At 38.5% G+C, this 15,441-nt stretch overlaps 3 protein-coding genes across 5 annotated transcripts; 2 read left to right on the top strand and 1 right to left on the bottom strand.

Annotated features, from left to right (window-relative positions):
* The first annotated feature begins 421 nt into the window (after nt 1-421).
* Nucleotides 422-2,436, top strand: LOC140770223 (large ribosomal subunit protein eL33w-like). The gene is made up of 5 exons (XM_073111288.1): nt 422-544; nt 620-655; nt 750-978; nt 1,051-1,093; nt 1,991-2,436. Exons 1-4 carry the CDS (start codon nt 513-515, stop codon nt 1,090-1,092), a joined length of 339 nt encoding a protein of 112 aa, XP_072967389.1. The 5' UTR covers nt 422-512; the 3' UTR covers nt 1,093; nt 1,991-2,436.
* A 372-nt stretch (nt 2,437-2,808) lies between these two features.
* On the bottom strand, nt 2,809-4,817 carry LOC140770827 (probable protein phosphatase 2C 8). Its single transcript, XM_073112115.1, has 3 exons — nt 3,789-4,817; nt 3,551-3,656; nt 2,809-3,469 (listed from the first exon to the last, which is right to left on the bottom strand). Exons 1-3 carry the CDS (start codon nt 4,476-4,478, stop codon nt 3,141-3,143), a joined length of 1,125 nt encoding a protein of 374 aa, XP_072968216.1. The 5' UTR covers nt 4,479-4,817; the 3' UTR covers nt 2,809-3,140.
* Nucleotides 4,818-5,648: 831 nt separating this feature from the next.
* Nucleotides 5,649-11,918, top strand: LOC140771403 (probable protein phosphatase 2C 7). 3 transcript variants are annotated; one of them, XR_012106159.1, is made up of 10 exons: nt 5,649-5,841; nt 6,027-6,324; nt 9,055-9,182; nt 9,265-9,363; nt 9,465-9,623; nt 10,334-10,440; nt 10,525-10,583; nt 10,653-10,735; nt 10,831-11,040; nt 11,392-11,448. XR_012106159.1 is itself a non-coding variant. In XM_073112929.1 (9 exons), exons 2-9 carry the CDS (start codon nt 6,047-6,049, stop codon nt 11,774-11,776), a joined length of 1,083 nt encoding a protein of 360 aa, XP_072969030.1. In that variant the 5' UTR covers nt 5,653-5,841; nt 6,027-6,046; the 3' UTR covers nt 11,777-11,918. The 3 variants fall into 3 exon arrangements, 1 of the variants encoding a protein (XP_072969030.1); XR_012106160.1 differs by lacking the exon at nt 10,525-10,583; XM_073112929.1 differs by lacking the exons at nt 10,525-10,583; nt 10,653-10,735 and adding an exon at nt 11,612-11,918 and having other exon boundaries at nt 5,653-5,841; nt 10,334-10,420; nt 10,949-11,040; nt 11,392-11,466.
* Nucleotides 11,919-15,441: the final 3,523 nt, after the last annotated feature.

The raw sequence follows: 15,441 nt of genomic DNA, 5'->3' as shown, positions 1-15,441 counted from the left end.
TATAAATAAAAATTGAAACACTCTTGACTAAGAGAAATACTAAAAAATTAAACTAAGAATATTATCTTTTTTTTATATTTAAATTGTTTAAATTGTAGTGGTAATTCACTCTAAAGGGTATTCATGAAAAGAGTATTTTAAAAGAGGCATACAATCAAAATATGGAATTTTTTAAGGGTATACATGCAAAAAATAATAATTTTTAGACACAAATATGTTACTAACTATATATTTTCAAAATTTTAGAATTAAAATATATTTAGAAATAAAGAATTTAAAGAATTAATTAGTAAAAATAATTAAGTAATTCGATCGGGTGAGTTACCGATTGATCCGAGCACTAAACAAGCTGACCAAGCTCGATTAATGATTTACTTATCCCTCGCGACAAAGCGATCTTGACCGTCCGATTCATCACACCGCTCGATATATATATCTCCGTTCTTCGACCCCTCTAGGGTTTTCTCTAGCCGTCACTTCCATTTCCTATCTCACTACTCTTCCCGGCGACAATGGTGAAGGGAAGACAAGGCGAACGCGTGCGGTTCGTATTTATCCCTATCTCTCTCAATCCCGCCTCCTTCAAACCCTAATCTCTGACTGTATTCTCTGATCGCAGGTTGTACGTTCGCGGAACGATCCTTGGTTACAAGAGGTAATCTCGATCGCCCCTAAACTTACGATTTGTTCTCGACTTTCGCTGTGTTTTATTGAACTATTTTGAATCTGGATTTGGTGGGGATGAACAGATCGAAGTCGAACCAGTACGAGACTACCTCCCTGGTCCAGATCGAGGGGGTTAACACCAAGGAAGAGGTCGCCTGGTACTGCGGCAAGAGGATGGCATACATCTACAAGGCCAAGACCAAGTCAAAGGGAACCCACTATCGTTGCATATGGGGCAAGGTTGCTCGCCCTCACGGCAACAGTGGCGTCGTTCGCGCCAAGTTTAAATCCAACCTCCCTCCCAGTTCCATGGTACCAATAGTTTGAGATAAAGTACTTTTTTGTGCATTTTGTTCGTCGATTGATTGTTTTGTTTGCTTGCAGGGTGGAAAGGTTCGAGTTTTCATGTATCCCAGCAACATCTAAGGTGAATTTCCAATATTAAGTGCTTAAGTAATCTTTAATGTTTCTTTTTCGTCCAGGTTAAGTTTTGTTTAGATTTAAAGGAAGACAATATTGTGTTAAATGTGTGACTTTGTTAAATAAACAGTTCAAAGACTTAAATGCAACAGTTTAGACGCATATATTTGGAATTTTATTTTCTAGTGAATCTTTGCATGCTACGGCACCAAGTGAAATAGTTGGAGGATCAATGTATTAGGATTCGTATGAAGGGCTCAATGCCAAAAGGGGAGAGCTTTTTTGTAGCTCCGAAATACCTGTAGGTTCTCTGCAGGGTGCCCTGCACTTGGAGCCCCAAACAAAGATCACGATGGTCTCATAGTACAGTATTGTGCTTTGGTAGAAAATTTCATATTTTTCACCATGTTTCTCACAATCCTGCCTCCAAGGACCAATACATGCATTTAATCTACCACATCTATGAGTACCACTCTTATATGGACCACCTGAATTGCAAATATATGTTATGTTTTCCTTTTATTGGTTGAAAAAAGACCTCTGTAGTATTTAGTATTTGTCATGCTTCCCTTTTTCATGTTATTGCACGAATGTGCACTTCACGACGATCGAATATCTGAAAAGGATTTGAGTGTTGCAATTTTAATTTTTCATGTTTTCATCCTCTGATAATTTCTTCAATCCTATTGGTGTATTGCAAACCTACTATTCCTACTTTTGCTGTGTTTTCTGATAAATGATGCAGTAATGCCTATGGAGAAATTATTTTTTTTCATTATATCGGAGTCCTACAAGAATTGAGGTGTCCATTGTGTATTAGGAACATCATTCCAAGTTATTATCTGCATTGTTTCTGTAGCTGTAGGTCTTGGATTATAATATTCTTAATTTTGTAATGGTGCAGGTTCCTCTAAAATCTAAATGCTTTTGTGCTTTCGGCTGTTCTCTGGCACGGGTATGATTGAAGGCGAACTTTTAGTATAAGCGGAAGATATTAGAAAGCATTATTATTATTGCTCAGTGATTTCAAAGTTTTGTACCATGTGGCGGGACACTGTAGTTTCTTATTAGTTCTGTTGCTTCTATATGAGGGAAATTTGCCATTCAAAGCATAAATACGTAGTTTTTTTTGTCTTTCTTTCTTGATATTCGGGGTTTGTCTGTCATCTAGCTCTCAGGACCGACCGATGATATCTTGGCCTGTTGAGTGATGTTTTAGGTGTATGATCTCATAGAGATCACAATCTTAATTTTTAGGTACATGAGTATCAAAGCTTCTTTGAGCTCGTAACTAATCCTCTGACCCTGTTTGGTTTCCAATAGCTAATCTAGTTTGTTATTCTTAGAGTAGGGAATCTGTTTATATATTAGAATATGTGTAGTAAATGTTTTTGATATGATATATAGATATAAAGTATAAGAAGTGAAAGTGACCTTTAATATTCTCGGATTCAACTTAAAATTAAAATGTTATGTTTTGTAGATATGTATAACAAGTATGCAATTTAATAAGATAGATCTGTGATGGGAGAGGGAAGACAGAATGGATTTATGTGTAGAATAAATTTAACGATATTTCTTTTCTATTTAGAATTTAAATAATTTTATTAATATAAATAATTTGATAATGCAATCTTTGATTACAAATTTAAAATAGTACTTTTAATCTAAACAGAGAAATTTCCGATCTGGAAACCATACTGTGCGCGCGGGCCATAGATATTGTGATTGACGCCATCTTTTCCCTGTGCTGTTATATGTACTGCTTGGGTTATGATAACTCCCCAATTATTGTAGTTTTATTTCAACCGTGGAAACGTTATCCTTTCTACCCACTAAAATTCTTAATAGTTCCTCCTGTGTGATAAAAAAAACATAACTAGAAACTCGAAACAAAGATAACAGAGCCTAAGCAGTTTTACTAGAGTAACGCAAATAAGTGAACACCCTTATTTGTGTGTAGAACGTAGGGATTAGTGAGGCATCAATCTCTCTCTGTACACATCGAATTCATCAACGGTTTTGTTCACGTGGTTTATATGAAAGCCTCCTCATCATGTTTCACCCCTGCCCCTGCCCCTGCCCCTCCCTATTCTTCTCAGCTCAACTACAACAACACTTATATTGTCCTTGCTACCCCGCGACATTGCGAGCTCCACAAGCAGAGCAGCAGCATGCTCCGCTGTACTACCAGTAACAGCACCTGGGAACATCATGGCTGCCCGCCCACTTAGACAATTTCTCGTAATCTTGCAAGCCACGTCGTTGGATACAACGTCCCACAATCCGTCACTTGCCAGGATGAGGAACTCGTCGCCCTCCGTCCGGTCCGTGACCGTCACCTCCGGCTCCGACGTCACGTAGGGCTTCAGGTAGTAATCCCCTGCAACAACATCGATCAATCCAGGAGATTTTACTCGTCGCAATAGTAGTAGACCAATGCCCTTTGCAAGAGCCTGCATACCTATAGATCTAGAGGTGGCTAGAACTCCTAAGACACGGTAACCGTTCCAGTTTATAACTCGTCCGCCTGCGGCTTCCAATCTTTGCATTTCGTCGGGCCTCTCGGGCTGCAAAGTTTTGTAAAGCTTTCTTTCGTAAATATCATATGCGACCAATTTGTACAATGATGGGAGGTGAAAGTAATGCAGATCAATTAGACGATTAATTAACAGACCTAGCAGGGAACAAGTCGTAGTTACCTTGTGGTCCGAGGTGAGGGGCACGGCGACGCCGCCACGCGACAACACCGCCCTCGAATCGCCGCAGTTCGCCACCACGATCCGCCGCCTCCCCACAACCGCCACCACCGCCGTCGACCCAACCGTCATCTCGTCCTCCTCCTCCCGTCCCTCCATTACCGCCGCCACCTCCCCGTCCACCCTCGAGAAGCTCGCCGCCATCACCTCTCCCCATTCCCCCTCCTCCCGCCTCGCTATTTCCTCCGCCAGAACCACGTGCATCCTCTCCTGGCACACTTGCGCTACGCCCGCCCCGCCGTGCCCGTCGTAAACCCCAAAGAAATCGTACCTCTCCTCCGGCCCCGGAGACCCGGCTGCGAACGCCGCCACGATCGCCACCGTGTCCTCCATCTCCCTCCTCCGCCCGATCACCGACACCGACCCGTACGAACGCCTCGGGAGCCCCGCCACCGCCGCGGAATCCTCCTCCGACGACGAGGGGGGGAAAGCCGGAACCCCGTCGCGGGCACGGATCCGCTTATCGGGTTCGGACTTGCCGCCGTCGGATCTCATCCTGCTGAGCTGGATCCGCCTGCGACGGCCCGCGCCCGCGCGAGATGACTTCTTGCCGTCGTCCGTCTTGCCACCGTCACAAGTAAGCAGCCCACCTCCTGTTTCCGCTTCATCGTTTTCCTCTTCCGCTCGTCTCATTTGTTAGAGATAGCAAGAAGATTGCGGAGAAGAGAGCAGAGAGAGGCGGAAAGTTTAAAGCGTATTATTAGATAGTAGCAGAGGGTTCAAGTACAGCCGTCCGATTCTCCCGGGAGGTGTGGGTCGACGACACGTGTGGTCGCGGCGGGGGAGGCGTACCTAGACGTGGGTCTCGCGTGAGAGCGACGTGGACGGCAGAGATTGAATCCGGAAGCGCCCGTGGCGCCGTGGATGGGAAGTTAGTGATTCGGCGTTCTGGTGTGGCTCCCCGATCTCTGATGGGATGGGAGGTATGTTTCTTACTGACTGGAGGATATCGAGGATTCAGCTATGGGACGCGTGTCAATCGCTTCGGGACTCGGCGAAGAACACGCCGGGGTCCAGGTACAAAGCACCTCTACTGACTACGGTCACTGTGGGAGGAACGTGGACCCCCAAAGCCCTGGCTCGTTCCAAACTGTACCGACCGATATCGTCAAATTATTCAACCTTTTCTATTAGTTTGTTACTCCCCCCCCCCCCTCCCCCCCCCCCCCCATAGACACTTTATACTAACTAATATACCCTAGATTTTATTTGGACTAAAACTCTAGTAGTCACGTACCAATGAAATTGTACAGGAACACTGCCAATATGAGAGGAATAAATGTAGTGGCGAGGGGCATTTTTATATTCAATAATTATACCTAAGATTCCCTGGATTATTGCTTCTTTTGGTCATAAGATAAACTGGCGCTTTACAATTTATTGGATTTTATCTATTTGAGATCCTCTCTGGTCGTTTAAATCCAAAGGGACAAAGCCCAATATCGATTTTGGGCCTCAAAAGCCCACTCAGAGGTGGTCTAAAGAAGAGGATTATATTATTGAAGATAGTCTTCGCCAATTAAATCTTACTTTTAAGCTTCTTATCCAAAAATTTAAGGGTATTAATCCACTTAAGGTCTCCGTTGTTATCAATCGCAATCCAATCTCTACCGTTTGTGCCATATATAAGTGCTAATCTCTTGACCTAGCCAGACCGGTGATGAGACCCAAGTTTGAAGTATACCCGAGCCGAAGCGGTCGTGCCACGTCCCCCCTTTGCCGCGTGCCAGCCCACCGGCCCCACCGAAGCGGAACGCCCCCCCCCCCCCCCCCCCCCCCCCCCCCCCCCCCCCCTTCATTCTCTTCCCCTTTCCAGCAGCTTCTCCTTCCTCTCGATCGCCGAATAAGGATTGAAGAAATATCGAAGATCGCTTCTTAATCTACTACGTCCATCTCGAGCTAATCGATGGCTCTTCGATCCTAGAGCTCGTCTATTTGATCATCAACTACTTCTACCCCGTACGATCTACCTCTTATCGATCAATCGTCACCGAAGGTTTGCGTGCTTCGATTTGAATCGAATTCTTTCGTACCTTCTTCGATCAAAGTGTTACGAGTGATTTAGGTGTTCGATCAATTTTGAGAACCGATAACGATCGGATCTGAAAGTAACAAAGGGATCGTTTTCTTTTCCCCTATTTCTGTTTGCCTTTTGACGGAAGAAAGGTTGTGGCAATGTAGGCTATCGTTGCGAATCTTAGATGGTTTCCGATGGCGGTTTAAAGAATTCGGTAGTTGGTGCTGGGAATCAGCGGGATACAGCTTCTTCCCGGGCGGAGAGGCATATTAGAGGCTCGCGTGGAGATCTGGATGAGAAGCTTGGGGTGAGGCATCCTTTAAAACATCGGAGGTTCTTGGCGGGTAGAAAGATGATGGTGGGCTCCGGTGCGGCGATGGAGAATGGCGCCGTCACCAATGCGTCCTCGCACTACAAGGATCGGGCGGATGATGGTGGATATGCAAGTGGAGGATGGAAAAGGTAAGGACTCTGGAATGACGGTTGTCGTGGAGCTTGTACTCTCTAAGGTTGCTTATTGTAATCTTCTTTTGGTAGTTAATGCTGACTTAGTTGTTTTAGGCTATGAGACATGCTTGATGTTCCTCTTTCCGTTGAGTAAATTAGGATCCTTCTTCTTTGCTGTTTTCTAAGCTTATCATTCCTCTGCTTGAAATTTTAATGGTCTTCGGTTGGTTTCCGTATGATGCAGTGTTAATTTCAGCAATAAGTTTTATAGACGATGATCTTACTGCATAATGTCGGGCTGACATGGTCATTCCCATAGAATATACATAATATTCTCAATTTTATTCGGCAAATATAAAATGGTGTCAATTTTGAAAGTCATGGGAGCATCCATTTTCAGCAAAATTTCAATCATTTACATATGTAGTATGGATGCAGGATAAACAATATTGTTCTGTTCCATATAATTGGATAAATTTTGTGACAAATTTGGTCAAGAGAGAGACCTCAAGAATTCTGGAAATGTTGAAGGCTGCTCAATACATTCGGAAAGTTTGAGGACCTCAAGATTTATTCACTTATTTAGGAATTAAGTAAACTTGAAAGGCCAATTTTATCGCTAGCAGAGGGGACAAAATATTAGGGATAATATTTTATTAAAAAGATAAATAGTCCTCAAGCTTAGGATATTAATCTTTTATTGCAGCTTGTAGTGTCACCACTTGCACTTAAGCATGTACAGCATATGTCATATAATACTATCTCAAGAGAGAGGCAGGAATTACTCATTGCGTCATTGTAATTGAAAGGTTACCTTATAATGGTAGTCAACACAATGTTTTGTGATACATTAATGATTGTCTCTACAAATTTGTTGATGTACCACAAAATAATTGCAAATGGTTTTGTTCAAGAAAAAACTGATTGGAGTTGTAAAAGTAAAAACTTACTATTCCACAATACATTGATGCTTGGTTTAGCAGTTGTGATTTTCTATAAGAATGGTATAAGATCTAAAGAAGGAATCGTTGATGGATGGATTTGATGTCATCATGGTTTGAGATGGAGAAGTTCGTTCTTTTATCTATCAGTATTCAGTCATCTGTTAAAATGGAATTACCTTAGAGTTCCAATAGCAGGAGAAATCAGTTATCTTGATTTCAAATGGTTGGATGGAAGAAAAATAATTAAGCTACTAATACAAAAATAGTTGCGTAACAATTTATTTTGTCTTAAATATTTCATGAACTATAAAACACCATATTCCAGATATCTGTTTCTGTCTTGAATAGGTCTGGTGATAGCATTGCCGTGAAGTAGCTTATGCCAACCATACAAAAATAGTTATGTAACAATTTATTTTGTCTTAAATATTTCATGAACTATAAAACACCATATTCCAGATATCTGTTTCTGTCTTGAATAGGTCTGGTGATAGCATTGCCGTGAAGTAGCTTATGCCAACCATACAAAAATAGTTATGTAACAATTTATTTTGTCTTAAATATTTCATGAACTATAAAACACCATATTCCAGATATCTGTTTCTGTCTTGAATAGTTCTGGTCATAGCATGTGCTGCAAAGTAGCTTATGCGAACCAAATATATGTCTATAAAGCTACAACAACTTTGCACTATTAATTACTTCCAAGCAATAACGGAAATACACTTAACCAGTAAGGTATGCTCTAGTCTTGTCCTCTGTTAATGTAACCATTATTATTTACCTCTTAATAATCCTTCAGTTTCTAGGAGCATGATGCTGTATACCAAATGCACTTACAGTCCATTTGGGGAAGTAGTAACTTTTACACGGTAAATTTGCATGACGCATTGAAGAATCATGTTATTGTGCTGCATCGATAATAGATATTCAAGTAAAAGAAAGATATGATTGATACCTTTAGTACTTAAGTTGAAGTTCCACCAGAATCGATTCTTTCAGCCAGCTGGTGGTCTCTACTACCAACGACTTGTTTCCAGACATGGACCAACAATTTCTGTCAATTTCTGTTGGTTCCTCAACTGTATCGGCAGCACAAACATCCTATACCTTCTGAAATGGGTCACTTGCGAAATTTTAAGGGTTTAGTCTGATCAATAAGTGAAAGAGTTGGATTTGTTACCAATTTCGCTCCATATTAAAACCTGACCCATTAAAGATAGAATTATCATTTCTTAGTCAACTATCAAACACACATGCACACAGAGCAGAACTCTCTGCTGTCATTATACTGGTGTCTTTTTGTGAGTTGCCACCTATGTTAGTCATATCAAATGTGCCAAGTTACCTGCAATTTGTTCATCATAGACAGGCTTGGCCAATGGTGTCAAGTATCATCACCTATATGTTTTGTAGCAACCTTTCAGCATGCAGAAAATCTCAAAGATAAACACAAGGCCATCCATCTGATGCAAAACCAGATTTTGTTCAGAATCTGATTAATTCATGAATTATTTTATCAACAAACTGACAACTTGATACAAGCCATTGTCTTACAATTTCCAAGCTTTGCTTGAGATCCTAAAGATATGTAGCTATACGGAGACCTTGATTTGCTTATAAAGATGTTCTGCCTTGTTAATCCCATGAAATTTGTATTTTATGTTTCAAGTTTGGCTATCTAACATTAGAGTTTTCTTGACTGATCTTTTGCTCTATATAATCTCATTTTGCTTATCTATCTGCACTTTTTTTTAAGGTTGGACCAATTGGATTTATGGATCACTTGACTTATTTGCAGTGAGCATGGAAGCTTGAGCTATGGATATTCAAGCTTCAGGGGAAGGAGAGCTAGCATGGAAGACTTCTTCGATGCAAAATTATTGAAAATTGATGGAGAAAATATTAATCTTTTTGGAATTTTTGATGGTCTGGAATTCCTTTCAGTCTTTCACTAAAATTTTAACAGCTCTGCTGGAAATAAGTAATTATTGATGATATGGTACCACAGGACATGGTGGATCACGTGCTGCTGAGTATTTAAGGGAGCACTTATTTGAGAACCTCATGAAGCACCCACAGTTCATGACAGATACAAAATTAGCCATAAGTACTTTCAAGTCTATGATTTAGTTCTTAGGCATGCCAGAAATTTTTTTGTGGGCTAGAGTTTAATTTATTGAACATATGTTTCTTTATGAAAATTGGCAGGTGAAACCTATCAAAAAACTGATTTGAACTTCTTAGATGCTGAAAGCAACAACTTGAGAGATGATGGGTCGACAGCATCAACAGCAGTTTTGGTTGGCAGCCATTTATATGTGGGAAATGTTGGAGATTCACGAGTCATAATATCAAAAGCTGGGAAAGGTATTTCTCACTTTCAGTTGTAATGATCAATTCTCTATTTATTTTGCATAGGTTTATTATTTGGAGATTCATGACTAAAGATATTGCTCTGCTTTGGTGACTACTGTACTGTTTTAACTACGTGAGGTTGGATCCCCTTCACGAGTGTGATTAATACTTTAACTATGTGAGGTCTTTGATACTCACAAGTCGTAATATCAGAGGTTCTGCTTTGGTGACTGCGATACTGCTTTAACCAATATCCAATACATATTAGGTTCTTAAACAGACAGAATTTAAGTACACAAAATGTGTTGAACTCCATCGTTAGTAGTTTGTTACCTTTACTGGAGACAAATTGTTAAGTGAAACTTCTTATATGAGCTACTTAGAAATAAAATGGCAGATGTACCATAGCATATCATTTATATTACGGTTCCTTATAACATGAATCATTTTAATACTGAATACTACACAAGAGAATGGGTGAATTAGTCATTCAGTCCTTTTTCCCTACTGTTTATTTAGACCTTTGCAGCTTATGGAAGTTTTACTTTGATATAAATCATTGCTGTAACTTCCCCCTGTTTTGGTTCCTTGTTTTGATATTGTCCACAATTCCTTATATGTGCCTCCTCCCATTCACCTCTCGGACATCTTACGTACCCCGTCATTGATGTTATAGCATGAGTTGTTCTCCCCAATTAACACATCTTTCTTCTTGCCTGTAGCAATTGCGCTCTCAGATGATCATAAACCTAATCGAAGTGACGAGCGCAAGAGAATTGAGAATGCTGGAGGAGTTGTTATATGGGCTGGTAAGGCTTTTATTCTACAGGTATTCTATCCTTTCATGCTACTAGTTGATTGAAGTGTGTAAATCCAAGTAAATCTAGCTATTCCAATTTCTTCTTTCCAGCAGCATGTGTCAATTGTTATGGATCAATTAATGTTTGAAATATTAGCCTCACAATTCACAAGGTACCCTGTTTAATCCTCTTTTTGAGATAAAAATAGTGCACTTCATGCTATTGTGCTTCCCCTGTCTAGGATATTGCTGTGGACAAAAAATTGTTCCTCATGTATAAGATGGGCGCCCAGAATGATCTCGTGTCAAATCGTATGATAAAGAAGTATGATGACATACATAAAGTTACTTAGTGCATATGGAAGATTTTAAGTTAGCTAATTAAGAGAGTAATTGACATATTTTGACTTCTCCTTGCAGTCAAACTCTAATTGGAACGGATATTTGATTTTCCGTTATTTTCTTCCCAATGGAGAGTGGACATGTTGGACAGTAGAATGAAGAACTGTTTGTTGGTTGTTGGATCTTGCTTTTTCAGGTACATGGAGGGTGGGAGGTGTATTGGCAATGTCACGTGCATTTGGAAACCGCCTTCTGAAACAGTTTGTTGTAGCAGAACCAGAGATTCAGGTATGTTAATGTCGTATAAAAACTTCTTTCTCTCAACTTTGTAACAACCTTGATAAACGCTGTGAACTTTGAAGAGTTGGCAAGAGAAAAGCATTTTACTCGTAATTTGCCATTTGCCTAGTGCTTATCGGTACCTCAGTAATTCACCCTCCAATTGAGCATTTTGATACTTACAGCTGAAAGTTAACAAATTCTAGATATTCTTCTGAGGACTTCCTTTAGCTCACTTGGTTGCAACAATCACTAGATAAATTGACAGCTGATGTACCCAAATAGTTTCTTGTGACGGATGTTTATAGCAGCATAGTTTTTTGAGCCACAAGCAAATCACTTCAATAACATTTTTATCAGGAACAAGAGATAGATGATGAATTGGAGTTTCTGATTTTGGCTAGTGATGGACTGTGGGATGTGGTGTCAAATGAGGTATGCTTTATTGTGGTCTGATACCATTGGTTCACTTATGCAGATCTGTGCATTTACATCTGTGTACAAATTAATTCGAGACCTTTCTTTGCCTGGATACCTCTGACAATAGTCATACTATCTTGTTCTTAAACCTGTCAAACAGGAAGCTGTTTCAGTTGTGAGAATGGAAGAGGAACCAGAGGCTGCAGCTCGGAAGTTGACAGAGACCGCCTTTTCCCGTGGAAGCACTGACAACATAACATGCATTGTCGTAAAATTTCACCATGACAAAATGAATGTTACTTATCCATCAGGTGATCATAGTTGATATCACGGTTCCCAGTATTATATGTGTGTTTTGCAATCACGGTAAGGCATATGCCACGTCTGTGTTTATATCTTCTACATGAAACAGACCTGCGTCTCTCACTCATGGTTATTGATATCTTTATTCAGTTTGTTGTGTTAAATGGCCATCTGTATAATACCCGTTCCTTATACTTATGATCTCGAACCTAATTGTTTGCAAGGCCATATATACATGACAAATATTGGCCACATGAACTGCCTGATAGATTGATTAAAAAATATATATATATATTGTGCAACTGGGCCTCATTTACTTTAGAAGTAAAATGTAATTCTAGAATTAGTATTTTTATTTGTTATTATAAAAATGAGTATCCATTTTAAAAATAATTATTTTTACATTCACTGATATTTTAGAATAAGGCTGTAAAAATCATAATACATCAAAGTCCATAAAAAATTAAAAAAAAATGTATTTCATTTTTTTATGAATAAATATTTGTTGATATGATATAAAGTAAATTGATGAAATAGATATTCAGAATAAACTGATAAGTAAGTTAGTCTACAGTATAAGATATAATTTAAATAAATAATATATATATATATTCTTAAATAAGGGGCCGTATTTTAGTTTAAAAAAAAAAAGATTTATTCTTGAGAGCGAAAGGGGGTTTGATGAACTAGATCTTGTTTTCGAATGTGGCTAGAAGCAAAGGATGGTGACAACTCGGCATCTCATCAATCTTATTAGATGTTTAGCTTCTCAAACTGGTAGGTTTTGATAAATTGACGTCAATTATAGACGACCATGGTATGCTTCCATGGGTCAAAGGCTTTGATTTTATAAGTCCCAGTGGACCCATACCTAGCCGTGTGCTCTCCAATAATCTAATCCTAATCCAGTTGTACTTCTACTGCAACAGCACATATAGAGATGCAATTAATTTCCCAGCTATGACTAGTCTCATTTATATCTCCAATCAAATCTATTGATCCTTTGAAACATTCAAACATGTATTTGATAATCCCTTATTTGTATACTACTTCTATGTTCTAACTATTTTGCAATTAAAAACTGGACCCAATTTTCTCTATCAGAAATAAGTTCATCCCTGCTAATATTAAATATTTCGTCCTTAATTAGTACTCTGACTCTCCAATTAGTCTTTGCATTTTGTTGCATTCCAATGTTCTGATGCTCATTCTTAGCCAATTAAAGATCCTTGAAACCTTGTCGGCCATCTATAGCATTTAAGGACTAATCTTTCATTGAAAAGTACTTAATGAATATAATATTATCCTAAACAGTCTGATGCCAACTACTAATTATTGTTGTTACTGTTGTGGTTATAGCTCCTGCTACGACGCAAAGTATTAAACCATCTACTTATCTCCTTGGACGTATCTTAATGTGTAACCACGCACTAGATACTAGATCGAGTTCAATGAATAAAATACACTATATAGTCGACCCAAAAACAACTTATCATTATTATTTATTCCTGATACATTTATTTACTCCACCCTTCTGCCCAAATCTAAGTCGATTTTGACATAATAAACCCCCCCCCCCCCCCTTTTTTTTTTCTTCGAAGTAATTAATGTTTTGAATGTGTTAATATACTATTTTCTTCACCTAGTCATATTTTCCGAATCTCCAAGCACCCACCTACTAAGAAGTATGGGATACGAAAAGTGATCTTTTGGCTCTATACGGCCATGGAGGCCACTCTCCAAGACGGAGCGTACGCCACGTGGCCCTCGTTGTTCTCACTGCGTTGAGATTCGCCTCTCAGAATTCTCGCGTGGACGGTGGACGACCACCACTCGAGGATCAACACGTCCGCAGTCGTCTTCCTTCTCCAGTCCTCATCATCGTCTTATCGACTTTATCTGCATTCCGCCATGCATTTACCCATCCGTTTCCACCTCTTTTGAACCCACAGAAATTTTCGTCAATCGCCGGTGCCAGAGCCGCAAATATAAATGTCGTGCTACTTGGATCAACTAACTTTTGACAGTTTTACAAGGAGAATACATTAATCTCTTTACAAAAAAAGTCAACGCGATATCCATAGAATCACCTTTCAACATATCTAGAAGGAGAAGAATTTTCGTAAGAAGTTCAAAAATTTTGGTGAATAAGGAAAACTTATATATATATATATATATATATATATATATATATATATATATATATATATATATATATATATATATATATATTTTTTTTCCCTCCAATCATCCCTTTTCAGATGACAAAAAAGAAGTCAAAACGCTTTTCACCCAATTGTCTTCGTTGAGAAGACAGTCCAAATGCGCAAGACAAAAAAGAAGAAGAAGAAGTTTTGGCTTCACATGCAAGATGGGTCCCAAAACCGGTGGATTTTGCTTTTGCTTTTGTCTCCACATTCTTAATTTGGTCGTTTTTGCAAACTTTGTATTATTAAAATGGTCTTGCATATATATATATATAGAGAGAGAGAGAGAGAGAGAGAGAGTTCTCTAGTGAGAATTTATTTACGTATTGTAACCTAACAACTAGTTAAAAGAGGATTAATAATAACCTAATATGCAAGATATGGTCCTGTGGACAATTAATGCCAAAGAGATGGGGGAAGTTTTAATGGACTTTGCTACTCTTTGATGGAGATCTAGAAGAGAATTAAAAGTTATTGTTTGGAGGGTTATGCTTGTGGATGTGAAAGGCTTGTTTTGGCTACTAGGCTCAACTAAGCCACTCCATTTGACTCGGCTAGTGAGCTTCTTGGCTAACAAGAATAAAGGTTTAGATGCATTCAAAATTGTTTGTTATTTTAGTTGTAGATCAATTCAGTATTTAACACTACTGGGAAGCCTCCAAGAAAAGATAGATATATAGTTTCAATCTATTAATTCCCATAGGAGTATAATAAGAAGCTCTTTTTTACTCCCTTGATTGTTTAGGAATATTAGATTAAAATTATTATCTTTTTTTTGAAACACAAAAATTGAAAGATTGAGAAAAAAATATTAGCTTTTAATTAAGAAAATAAACTGACTTGGACTGTATCATTTGGCGATAATCTATAAGATTATATGCGTGATGATAGAAGACTCGAAATTATCATTTAACAAAAAGACTGAATTTTTTTAATTTAGATTTATAAAACTCTATCTTTTAACAAATAGAGTAGAATTTTGAGTGCTACACCGAAAGATTTAAGCAAAACGAAATTGAATTTACTGATTTCGATGCTTGAATGTATAGAATTTGGTCGAAATCCATTTTGCGATGTAACAACCTTTGATCGTGATGTGTTTTTATTGTTTTTATCGATCATGTCTTTCCTTTGAATACCGAAATATTCACAACTTCTTTGACTTTATAAAATAATATTATTTTTCTTATCGAGTATAGATGTCTTTGTAAGATTTGATTTTTAGTCATCATCTTTAAATTAACTAGTTGATAAAATTTTAATCAGATTCTAATTTTACTCACCAATTACTCTAAAAACTTAAACTAATAGACAACAATACTATTAGAATAGTTAACGAGATGTAATCAAACTTCAAGAGGTATAATTAGGATGCTAATTAATATTTGCTGCCACAGTTATGTATCTCTCTCCTTCTCTTTCTCTCTCTCTACACCATATAGGAAATTAAACTTGCAACCATCTCCCATTGTCATTAATC

This window comes from Typha angustifolia, chromosome 11 (assembly GCF_048772165.1).
Source record: "Typha angustifolia cultivar Huaian chromosome 11, ASM4877216v1, whole genome shotgun sequence".
NCBI lineage: Eukaryota > Viridiplantae > Streptophyta > Magnoliopsida > Poales > Typhaceae > Typha > Typha angustifolia.
This window is presented reverse-complemented; position numbering and strand designations above follow the sequence as displayed.

Excerpts from the sequence above, each read along its gene's own strand:
- LOC140770827 (XM_073112115.1), bottom strand. The coding sequence starts at position 4,478 with ATGAGACGAGCGGAAGAGGAAAACGATGAAGCGGAAACAGGAGGTGGG. Across the intron at positions 3,657-3,788 it reads CCCTCACCTCGGACCACAAG|CCCGAGAGGCCCGACGAAAT; the intron begins GTAACTACGACT and ends AAAACTTTGCAG. Across the intron at positions 3,470-3,550 it reads AGCCACCTCTAGATCTATAG|GGGATTACTACCTGAAGCCC; the intron begins GTATGCAGGCTC and ends ATGTTGTTGCAG.
- LOC140770223 (XM_073111288.1), top strand. The coding sequence starts at position 513 with ATGGTGAAGGGAAGACAAGGCGAACGCGTGCG. Across the intron at positions 545-619 it reads AGACAAGGCGAACGCGTGCG|GTTGTACGTTCGCGGAACGA; the intron begins GTTCGTATTTAT and ends CTCTGATCGCAG. Across the intron at positions 656-749 it reads ACGATCCTTGGTTACAAGAG|ATCGAAGTCGAACCAGTACG; the intron begins GTAATCTCGATC and ends GGGGATGAACAG.
- LOC140771403 (XM_073112929.1), top strand. The coding sequence starts at position 6,047 with ATGGTTTCCGATGGCGGTTTAAAGAATTCGGTAGTTGGTGCTGGGAAT. Across the intron at positions 6,325-9,054 it reads GCAAGTGGAGGATGGAAAAG|TGAGCATGGAAGCTTGAGCT; the intron begins GTAAGGACTCTG and ends ACTTATTTGCAG. Across the intron at positions 9,364-9,464 it reads AGATACAAAATTAGCCATAA|GTGAAACCTATCAAAAAACT; the intron begins GTACTTTCAAGT and ends GAAAATTGGCAG.